A 12278-nucleotide genomic window follows, 5' to 3' on the forward strand; every position below is an offset into this window, starting at 1 on the left:
AAGAAAATATTAAAATACATAAAACTTTTTGTACTAATAATTATTCATATTTTATAATCAACTAAAAATATTCAAAACAAAACTTGATAGTTACAGATAAAAATTTTCAACTGTTACTTATCATACCTGAGAAGATTTTTTAGGCCTAATTTCTTACATTACACAGAACCTATAAAAAATTCCCCGAACAACACAGATACTGCCTTGGATTACAAAATTTGTATTTTACAACTGACACTAATTGTTTTAGTGTACATGAAAGAGTGGGGTGCCAAAATTCAACAGGTCTGCGTCCATAAAGTCCAAATTAGCTACAGGAACACTGGCAGATCCCGATGTTTTCTGAACCTGTGGCCCTGGAAAACCTGATTTAACAGATGAGGCAAATACAGCTTATACTTTATATGACACCAACCATGCTGGCTGGAAAAGTAAAGGATGATTTCTGGAGACTCCCTCGCCTCTGTGTCACAGGGTACTGCGATACTCAGCTGGAATCCGCGCCAAGAAACCTCTGCTTGTTGCCAAACCTGTTAGACGGCAGACGTTTTTTTCCCCCTGACAAACGGATGGTTGCCCAACATGAAAATGCTAATTTGTGACTTTTCAGAGGAAGGAAGTATTTTGTTTTTACTTTTGATGTCCGCAATATAATTTCAACAGGTTTTCAGGGCATTACCTTTATTAATGTGCAATCATCATCACTTTAAGTAGTATAAAAAACTCAAACTCAGTCAGAGACAAGGTTTACAACACTCATAATTATTTCTGGCAGTGGCTATATTTCACCTTTTGATCTGCAGAGTATGATACAACTCAAATTACTGACATAATACATAATGATAAATGTTCCTTTAAAAAAACAAATTATTTTCCTACTTACAATTTTTCAGGAAGGTCTACTATAAAAATACTTCTCTTCTTTATTTCCCTGCCATGATAAAGTGAAACCATACCTAGCTCCTCGGTCAGGCTTAAGGGTGAAGAGCGCACCACCCCGAGTCAGTGCAAACATTCCTCCACTCAGCCCACACATTTTTTTCAAGGCACTCTGGACTCTTAAAGGTACCAAAAAGAAAAATGCTCCTCTCTCCAACTGCTCTTTTGGGCACACTTCCCCTCAAACTTTTCAAAACTAAACAATTGTTCCACCGGGTTTTTGTGAAATTTAATTTTCCATGTCATAGCCCTTAAGTTATTTTTCTTTTATTTGAAGCCACTCCTTCATTTTCAACTTGCTGAGCAGGCAAACAACTGCCTCTGGTTTCCACGGAAACTGGATTCCTGCGGCTGTGGGTAGGCATTCTTGTTCCAGCAACCTGAGAGATGAAGTGGAGAGCAGAGGAGAGAGTGTATTTACAACCTGTACACAGTCAGCTCCACACTGTTTACACACGTCCCCCATCCAAGCACTAACCAGGCCCGACCCTGCTTAGCTTCCGACATCAGACGAGGTCGGGCGCGTTCAGGGTGCTATGGCTGTAGACACATGTCCTAACCATCTTGGCAAGCATCCACTTTAAGTTTTAACCCCCAGGCACCTGGATGTTTCTAAAGTTTTAATCTGATACAATTTTAAAATACTAAACTTTCAGGGAAGGAGATGGACCAGAGTAGAGAAGTGAACAGGAAAACTACTCCTCTTTGTTAAATTTTGAAGAAGCTGAAATGTTAAGTTAGAAAGCGAGGGAATGCCAGGCCTTTATGGTAATGTATTTGCAATGACTGTGCTGAAGGACAAGAAAAAGGAAGAAATGAGAAACATGGAGTCAGGGGAAACAAATACAAGCAGGACAGAAGGAGTGAAGAGGAAGAAGAAATTTCATGCACAAAACAGGAGGGCAGCTGCTAAGAGCAAAAAGCTAAAGAAAAGGAAAGCAACCGGAGAGGACAATGAAAAAAGAATAAATATGAAAGAACAAAAGGAGGAGGAGCCAGAAGAACCAGAGTAAGAAGGAAAAACCGAGGGGCTGAAAGAGAACAAGAAACAAGCAAGAGGAAGGCGGAAGTGGGACAGGGTGCAGAGGAAGGCCGGGAGGAGGAAGCAGGCCCCACTGCGGTGCTGTCCACCTCCTGGCCCTCCCCTCTCGGCCCTCACCCACGAGGTCTGAGGAAACACCGCTCTCAGCACGCAGTCCCTGCTCATCACACACATGGTGTTTCAAGATGAGATCTGGAAACGCTGCCGTGTCCGGGCCACCGAGATTGGCAGAAGGGTAAGGTAACAAAGGTGGCCAGGCCTTGAAGAGAAGCCCAGCCATCTCCACAGCCCCTGCCCTCCTCGCTTGCCTTGCACTAGCTGCCCTGCACCCGTCTCTCCACAGCTGGAGTCTGTACAGTAAGCAAGCACTCTCTAGTAATCCCAACCTGACGCGACAGGACTGGCTGCTGGAAGGGCTGCTAGCTCACCAGGAGTAGAGCAGACCACAGCGTCCCTCACCTGTCAGCTAATACCTCCAAGGGACATTTGCGGTTGAATATTACACGACTAGAAAGGATAGACTTTTACTGGGGGGTGCAGTCTGAGACAGGGTCTCGCTATGTAGTCCAGGCTGGCCTCCAACTTGCAGTGATCCTCTTGCCTCAGCCTCCAGGGGGCAGGGATTAGACATGTGTCACCACACCAGGCTAGGAAGGACAAACTTGAATAGAGATTTGAACCTGACACTTTGTCGGACTGAGGAACATTTGTAATATTCTGATTAGATAAGTGCTGGGATTTTTAGACATAGTTTCACTCTCCATTCAGCTGGTATTTCCTATAAATGTAAACTGACCATGGTGGTTGTATTTGCTATAACTTTGAGGAAAGCAAGCATTCTGATTTCCACTGCAAGACTATGTGTGTCATCAATGTTTATTACAAAAGTTGCAAAAAGAAGACAGGGCTAAGTACGAAACTGCTGCAGAAAGGCTGGAAGCAGAAGTCAGAAACAGCACAGGAAGCAGGAGACTCGGGTGCCACTGCTCCAGGGGGCACAGTCTGCCCAGGGTTAGTGCCCGAGGCACTGTACACAGGTGCGCTCTGCTTTCTAGGCACTAAGGGATCACAACAGGGACACAACACTTGTAAAATGAGTCTTCATACTAGGAAATATGCAGATGATTTCTGTTTCATACAGGATCTTACTTCCCTAGTCTGTGGAAAGCTCTGATCTCTCCCTTGTGCCAAGGGCTAAGCTTAGAATCCCTCTTGGTGTTTAGCTTGGTGGCTGGGATTCGAAAGACTTGTTTCTGTGGCCTGCTGAGAAGGAGGCAGGAAGGCAGAGTACTCCACACTAAATGTAGGAGTAGACTGTGAGGAAGTACATAGATCATCACCAAAAACTTTCCACTGGCTTTCAAAAATACATCCAACCTCGAATTAGTTATTTAACTGTCTACTATAACGAATGCTGGGCTGTACCACAACCTGGTCCTAGATAAACTCACTAAATATTTGACGCTGGGCTGATGGCATTAAGCATCTTGAAAAATACAAATCAACAAGGGCTCAATGATATACACATAATGAATTATGTACTAAAATCTGTATTTATGTGGCTGATCCTGAACATAAATTATTTCTTTTTCCAAATAAAGCACTCAATATTATTTTAGAATCAATCTATATCAATAAGGAAAGTATATTATTCATTTGTTTCTTAAAAGCATCTTGTATGTATTTTCCTTTCCAGTTACAGATGTTTAGTGCCAAAGTACTACACTGTTGATTTTCACTGACAAGGAGTAAGCCTCCCCCACACAAAATTACATGTTACAGTTGAGAGACTATAATCAGTGTTTCTAAATTAAAAGAAAGTCATTCTCCCAGAAAGAATGGAAAGAAATCTTTCGAAAATAGTTCGGCCATTATTATTTTTAAGTTACTTAAAGGTTTTTTTTTTAAGGAATTTACAAAAATCACTCCTGACGTGTATATAGTAGAAACAGTCAACCAACACTGTAGATGAAATAACCTAAGCTGTGGACTATTAACTCCCTTTATTCTTACATGTGTCTCACCTAGTTAAGCAGTTATACTTTCTTGGCAGGGTTAGCCAGGAATGTGCAAGCAGCTCAGTGGTGGGGGCCTGCTTAGCACGCAAGGCCAGGCACCAGACTCGATCCCCAGTACAAAAGGTAAATCCATAAAAATGAATGGGCCCCCAAAGAGTACCACTAGGGTGGAGAACTGAAAAGCACAAACCACCTTATTCACTAAGTTGAGGGTCCTCAGTATATCTATTTCTCATCAGGTCCCAAGGACATTTACTGAGTCAGAATAATTAGAAAACAAAAAAGAACAGAACATCTCAAGGATACACATGTGAGATGCTCTGAAGCAACCACACTGACAAGGCTGCAGAGCTCACACAGTAGTTTTGACTCAAGGAGTTTTTGGCAGCAGGGAAGGAAAATTCACTGTGTTTTAAAACTGTTTCCTGACCACTCAGATTCATTTGTAGACAGTAAAATTTTTCCTACAACTAAACTCAAACTGGAATTTCTTACATGATACGGAGAATGATAACATGGTAGAGAATATCTTTAACCAAGGCTTTACAAATTTCTTTTTTTTTTTTTTTTGGTTTTTGAGACAGGGTCTCACTTTATAGTTCAGGCTGCCCTTGAACTCACTATGTAGCTCAGGCTGGCCTTGAACTCACGGTGATCCTCCTGCCTCAGTCTCCTGAGTGCTGGGATTACAGGCGTGCACCACCATACCTGGCCACAAATTTCAATAAAGAAATGTGATTCAGTTGGCATTTCTGAGAAGGATTTTACAGATTAACATTAATTATAATTCAATAAATATTGAGTTAGATAATACTCAGCAAAACACAATTTAGCTTTTAATACTTTAGCTGTTTTTAATTTTTTTTTTTTTTGGTGCAGGGTGTCAAACCCGGGGCCTCATGCATACTAGGCAAGCACTCTACTGCTGAGCTACATCTCCAAACCCTCTTGTTGCATTTTTAAAAAGGTGCTCCATTTACTAATAACTCATACTTGGCTTTAAATTTTTCAGCATCTACTAATCACTTTTTAATTGCATCATAATTACATAACATCTTAGGCATTCTTTTGCAAATTCCTTCAAATATTTAATAACATTCAACAGAATATATGTAAATAAAAATTATCAACCCCCCCTTTCCTTTTTTTCTATACCGGCGATCGAACTCGGGTCCTTGAGCTTGCACAGCAGGCAGCGAAACCAGAGCTAAATCCCTGGCCCCCCCCTTTCCTTTTAATAAGAACGTAAGGGTTTAACTATGTGAATGCAATATCTATGCACCCATGGGGCAAGCTAACACATCTATCTTTGGCTGATTTACGGACTTTACAAAAATAGAAAGTTTCAGGGTTGGGGATTTAGCTCAGTGGTTCTGGAGCCTGCCTTGCAAGCCCAAGGTCCCAAGTTCAATCCCTGGTACCAAAAAAAAAACAAAGTTCCATGGACAAAAAGACGGACTCTGCAGCACACACAACTTTATCTACTTTTCCTATGGACACAGGTTTAAGAAAGATGTTATGATTAAGACGGCAGATGAGGACATCAGGTTGAAATATAGTCAGTGAAACAGATTAATAATAGAACCTTTGATTTTTAAAAAAGGTCTTACCTTCTGGGATGGTGTAGGACTGGCGGATTTTGGTGGAAAAGTACAAGGTATCCGTCCATGATGGATGTGATATGGGAGCAGGAGACTGGGGTCTAAGGGGACCCAGGGGACTGAGAGGCTGGAAGGCACACCAGGAAGGTCGCAATGTGTTTTGTGCAGGTTATATGCTGTCCTTGTAACTTTTCCATCTGAGGTCTTGTAGATCAGGAGCGAAGAATCTTCTGCTGCATGAGACAACAGGTACGAGCCCTCCTGCAAGCTAAATCCACACCAGAACTCAGGTCGCTGGCTCACTGTGTTAGCTTCAACAGCACTTTTCTTTTTCTTTTCTTTTTTCTTTTTGGTACTGGGGATCGAACTTGGGACCTTGCACTTGTGAGGCAGGTGCCAGTACCACTGAGTTAAATCCCCGGCCAACAGCACCTTTCTTAATCATTGCCTATCAGTAAATCTAAAACAACGGCAGGAGTAGAACACCACCTCTAAAAATACTTCTATGAACAATAAAAGTACAAAGATCTAAGAAGTTTTAAAAACTATTACAATGCCTTTTAGAGAATATCTCATCATTTTCTTTCTTTACTATTATCAGTCTGTCAATTTTCAGTCACAATGGAAAAACAAATAGTGTGTCTAATTATCTATGAAGAAGAGAAACTTATACGACTGTAATATTTTTATTCATTCAATGTTGAACCTATTTTGTACCTAATCATAGGTGAATAGATACAAAAGTGAGAGTGACATACTACTACATGGAGTACTTTTTCTTTTCTTGTTTTTAAAAAAAATTTTTTTAGGCAGATTTTCACTTTGTAGTTCAGGCTGGCCTTGAACTTACTATGTAGTCCAGGATGGCCTCAAACTCACAGCGATCTTCCTGCCTCAGTCTCCCCAATGCTGGGATTACAAGCATGCACCACCACACCTGGCCTACATCGAATACTTTAAAGTGGCAGAAACAGTCAGTGGAACAGTCACAATACAGTCTGAGGAATTACGAAGATATATATCATAGTAACAATTGCAGCTAACAGTTACTGAATGTTTGTCATGAGCTAACCACTGTTAATGCTGCTTCAAATCCATTTTTGCATTAAGTCCACTACAGTAAACTTTTCAGGCACAGTATTAATTACTGACTCCATACTGGAGATAAATAAACAAAAGAGAGACGCTAAGTAATTTGCCCAAAGTTCTGAGTATAGTAGGGCTTGGATATAAATCCAGGCAGACAAACTCCACAAGCCATATCCTTAAATATGATACTGTCAAAATAATTAGTTATGTCATATATCCAATCAACATTTTTCTTTCCTTCTTAGAAAGCTTTAAGGGATTCAATGTATCACCATAAAGAGGTAAAGGGATATGATTAATATACTGTGCTTTCTTGGGATTATACATTTCTCCGGATCAAAGAGGCAAAGGAGAACAGTTCTTCCCTACATTATTAAAAGTAAAGATTAATCACATTTTAGCTATATAGATCTGCCTACAAACTTTGTAAATTATATTTTCATTAATTTTTTAAGCCAAAAAGTAACAAGTGTTGACAAAGGAGGTTCACAGAATTATCTTCTGGGGAATTTTTTTTCAATCACTTTCATATAAGAAAATGAATAATAATCAATTTGTTAGTAGGAATAAATAACCTTTCAAAGAGTGAGCTTTTATCTATGAAAAGCATGTATCTTAACTACCATTATGAAAAATGAAGAAAAGCTGGTTTACAATTTTTTATTTTTTGAGATACAGTTTTGCTATCTTGCTCAGGCTGGTACCCCCTGCCCCATACCAGGGATTGAACTCAGGACCTTATGCTTGCCAGGCAGGCACAGTGCCACTGAGCTACATCCCCAGCCCTCAGGCTCGTCTTGAACCCCTGGTCTGAAGCAATCCTCCCACCTCAGCCTCCTGAATAGCTGGCACTATAGGCATAGGATGTTGTGCCTAGCTCCTGGGAAATGAAGTTAATGGATGGAGAATGAGACACTCCGGAGAGTAACTTACAAGTACCATGTAAGCGTAAAGTACATGAATAAACTATAGGAGGCGGAATAATGGCTTCCTAAAAATGTTATGTCCCAAACCTTAGGACCTGTGAATATGTTATCTTGTATGACACAGGAGAATTGAGGTAGCAAATGGATTTAGGTTGCTTGTTAGCTGACTTTAAAATGGTCAGATTTTCCTGGATTATCTGGGTGGGCCCAAAGTAATCACAAGACTGCTTTAATGTAGAAGAGGGAGGCAGAAGTGACTCACAGAGACGTTAACTGTAGCAGAGGTCCAGTGGTTTGATGTGGGAGCTCAACTGGACTTTTTAACTCTGAGGCTGAGAGCTGCAAACCAAGGAACACAGGTGGCCTCTAGAAGCTACAAAGGGCAAGGAAACAGACCCTTCCTGGGGCCTAGGAAAGCAGCCAAACCCATACCCTGACCTGTTAGTGAGACCTGTTAGCTCTTAGGATCTATAGAATTGCAACAATTGTGGTTTTTTTTTTACTACACTCATCTTATGGTACTTCACATGAAGAACAGAATACATAAAATAAAAATTCTGCCACGGAGTCTCACACTTGAAAAGTACTTAGGAAACTATTGCATCTGACACTATCATCTTATTTATAAATCAGGAAACTGATGTCTAGTTACATAAGATAAGTGGAGATTTAGAACTCAAACTTGGAGATTTTAAGTTCAGACATTGGAACTGATTTCTACTTTATCTTTCTGTAAGGGACTAAGACAAGATATGCAAAACTCTTTAACAGTCTGATAAATGATCAGATGGAGAATTCATATTCTAAAATGTGTCATGGACATAATAATTTTGGGCTCCTTGCTCTATGCTGCTTCTTTATATTGAAAAATCCCACTATAACTATGGTAGACTGAATACTGGTCACACATGATGCTCACAATGGTTACATACAGATCTCTCTGACGGATGAATACATCACTTTTAATGGCTTTGGAAATGTGATCAGGTTAAGGGTTCTGAGATAACACTGATGTCCTGGAGTATCTGGGTATGGACTAATGGACTCACAAGAGTCCTAATCAGAAGCAGGCTGAGGAAAATACAAGAGAGGAGAAGGCAATGCGGTGTGGATGCTGAGACTTGAGTGATGTACTCTGAAGATGAAGGGAGGAGCTGCAAGCCCAGGAGTACTCCTGGCCGCTAGAAACAGAAAAATGCAAGGAATCGATTCTTCCCTTAGCGCCTCTAGAAGGAACCAGTCCTGATGATACCTTGACTTTAGCCCAGTGGATTTCTGGTCTCCAAAACTATAGCATAACTTTTTATTGGTTAGTGTAAGCCAAGTTAGTAATTTGTCAACTGGCAATAGGAAATTAATACAATAATCTTCTAGGAAAATATATTTGCAAGCTCATTAAAACCACATACTACTGTAGGCAGGGGATTTAGCTCAGTGGTGCCACTGCCTGACTCGGAAGTGGAAGGTCCTGAGTTCAATACCCAGTACTCCCACCCCCCAAAAAAACACATACTACAGTACTATCTTTTTACGTAGATTTTTACAATTTTAGCTTGACAAAATAATTTTTTTTTTTTGGTACCGGGGATTGAACTCGGGTCCCTGCGCCTGCATAGCAGGTGGCGAAACCACTGAGCTAAATCCCTGGCCCCGACAAAATAATTCTTGCTTTTCCACTTTTACTCTATCCCTGAAGCATATTTTCAAAGTTTCTAAGAATGTTCATCTCAGACAATCATATAGATTAATGTAAAAATGTCCAAAAAATACTTACCTACTTAACTTTTTCAGAATGTGTTGGAGGACGTTAAATAAACTTGAAATCCTATTAAACAGAAGAAATTAATGCAATATTAAACTAAAAAACCTTACTCTTTAACAACTATAGGATCTCAGCCATAGCAATGACCTCATTAACAAACGCAAATGGCAGATGAGCGGCAGCTGAGATGACATAAAGGCTACAATCCCATAAAAGATACGCAAAGGGTCAGTGTGTGATGGCAGAGAGGCCAGTGGCTGGGGACACCCTAAAGAGAAAACGAAATGCTCTAAATACTTCTTTACTTCTTCTAGATCTAGATTTAGTCCCTTTATTATTTCTCATTTTAAAAATAATTTTCATTGAGAGAATTGAGGCAAGTACTGAGTAGGGTATGGAAGAGTGTTTCTATTTACACATGTAAAGAAAAGTTACCACCCCAGAAAAGCAATATTCTTATAAATAGAATATTTATTCTTATAAATAGAAGTGAACATATTTAAGTATGAGCAGAGGGTTTAAGTTTGAATCTGAGCTTCTTAAATAACTGTTGCGTCTCAAAACTGGAAATATGCAGCAAGTATAAGTTCAGACAACCTCTCACCCTCAGCAGTAAATTAAGCACTTTAACTACGAAGACTGTTCTGCTACTAACTCAGCTGTCTGCTCTGGGGTAAGTCACTAAAAGTCTCAGATTCCTCATATACAAAATGGAAATGACACTACCGCCAGCGTTTCATAAGTTGTGAGGCACAAATGAGATAATATTCATAAATTATTTTCCCTTGCGTTTGAGCACTTAAGAGTTCTGAGTACAATACATTCATTTAGTTTTGCTGTACAAGAATGCTTAGGTAAAACTGTCCAAATTAATGCACCCAATCCTAAGAGCTGAGATCTACGACTGTCCTCGCCTTTCCTGCTCTGACAAAGGCAGAATGTTTGTGTCCAGCGCACATCAAGGTGGTAGCTACTTTCTGGCTCCAGTCTCTCTCGCGTGTTAAGTAGGAAGACTTGGTGATATCAGCATTACATTCAGTTTGGAATTGAGGACAATTCATATGGATAGATCACAAGTGGAGTCAATGTATGAAATGATCCAAAGTATTAAAACTAAATTATTTAAACTTAACTAATATTCAGATATAAAGGATAGTGATTATATTAACAAGTTTTTCCAATTTCCACCACAAAGCAAACTTTCTTACTTGAGTGCTGAAAGCTTTTCTTTTAATTCTTCAGAGGTAATTTCTTCTAGGAGAAAAAGCTTTGAAGTAAATGCATCAATATGTCCTAAAAGAAAATATCAAACTTAAAAAAAAGCAGTCACAGTATTTATTTATTTATTTTTATTTTTGGTACCGGGGATCGAACTCGGGTCCTTAGCTTGTGAGGCAGGAGGTGGAACCACTGAGCTAAATCCCCGGCCCAGTCACAGTATTTAAAAAACAAAACCCCATCAAGCTATTTAGACTCCTTAAAGATGTTTTTCATAAAATTTTAATGACTGTAAAGGAATTTTATATTCTAAAAGGAGAATACATATTGTCTTTCAAGCAAAGCTATATCTTAAAATAATATAAAGTTCAAATTATAAAAGGAATATGGATTCATTCTAAAATATTTTCTGACTGTAGAAAAGTTCGCACACGTCCACACAAACAAAATAATCTCTAGCCCTACAATTTAAGAATCATAGCTGTTTAAGCATTAGTGTTTCCAATTTTTAGAAGTGTTGCATTTTTATGCAGTTCTTTTAAGGTTTGTTTATTTTTATTTTTATTTTATTGTGGTACTGGGGATTGAACTCAGGACCCTGCTCATGCTAGGCAAGTGTTCTACTACCGAGGTACATACTCAGATGCATGGAAGTTTTTTTTTAAAGGAAATATATACTTATTATCAAAACAAGTTATTAAAACTCAAATGTATAGACGAGGCATGCTCAATACCTAAGACACATGTGGTTCTTAAAATAAAAATTAGGTTATAAATATGGCTTATTGGGCCGGGGATTTAGCTCAGTGGTTCCACTACCTGCCTCAGAAGCGCAAGGTCCCGAGTTTGATCCCCGGTACCCCCCCCCCCAAAAGGCTTATTATTTTTAATTAAAGCACACAATAAGACTTCTCATGCTTAAAGCAGTCTGCTCAAATTCTTATTTTCTTATAAGCAAGATATGAATGCAGAATTTTAAAAAACAAAACAGCACATTCTCAAAATGACATTTCTATTTAAAAAAGTAATGTGTATATTTGAAAACAAAACAGGCTGAGAAACAAAACACACTGATGCACTGTAGGTGCACCAATGCAGAGTGATAACAAGATAGTCCTGAGTCTAATGCTCAAAAACCAAGTCAACCCAAAACCACGCTCTTGTACTATGGATAAAAGCCAAGTAGTGTAGGAGTATCACTCACTAATGCTGAAAATAGTGCTGTTTTTGGATTCATTTTTAAACTCCTAATATCTAGTTGACAAAATAAATTACCTGGAAAGCTGATATCAATCATTGGGGCCAATGAAAATGTACATAATTTAATACTTAATTTTCATATCTAGCCTATTTTAATTTCATTTGCTTTATGCTCAATGAATTTAATTAGAAACATTTTTACCAGACTCCTTCCTCTATGACAACAAACCCATTTGTTCCCACACCCACTTATTTCTTATGCCAAGTTTTAATTTCACTTCTGCACTGCTAACACTCATTATACAATGACAATTCTAATAACAAAGACATATTTTAATGGCTTAATAACCATAGAAAGGTATTAAGTACAGTACATTTTTAGATGCTTACTAAATAAGCCTTTGAGGAGACTATCAGCTCTCACCTTTTAAAAGCAATTCAATAAAAAAGTTTATTATAGTACTGTATCCATCAAACATGGTC

The 12278-nt window shown here is 39.0% G+C and overlaps 1 protein-coding gene across 7 annotated transcripts in view; it reads right to left on the reverse strand.

Annotated features, from left to right (window-relative positions):
• Positions 1–664: 664 nt before the first annotated feature.
• The window catches only part of Ice2 (interactor of little elongation complex ELL subunit 2), a 45217-nt gene continuing 33603 nt past the window's right edge, over positions 665–12278 (reverse strand). For all 7 annotated transcript variants that reach the window (XM_013076257.3, XM_013076259.3, XM_004855716.3 and 4 more), the window contains 4 exons: positions 10586–10670; positions 9390–9440; positions 5610–5868; positions 665–1319 (listed from right to left, as the gene is read on the reverse strand). In XM_013076257.3, coding sequence (XP_012931711.1) covers positions 1191–1319; positions 5610–5868; positions 9390–9440; positions 10586–10670 — 524 coding nt within the window. In that variant the 3' untranslated portion in view covers positions 665–1190. The remainder of the gene's footprint in view (positions 1320–5609; positions 5869–9389; positions 9441–10585; positions 10671–12278) is intronic.

This window comes from Heterocephalus glaber, unplaced genomic scaffold (assembly GCF_053883595.1).
Source record: "Heterocephalus glaber isolate CG9 unplaced genomic scaffold, H.glaber_assembly_v1.0 deba00001689, whole genome shotgun sequence".
Lineage (NCBI taxonomy): Eukaryota > Metazoa > Chordata > Mammalia > Rodentia > Bathyergidae > Heterocephalus > Heterocephalus glaber.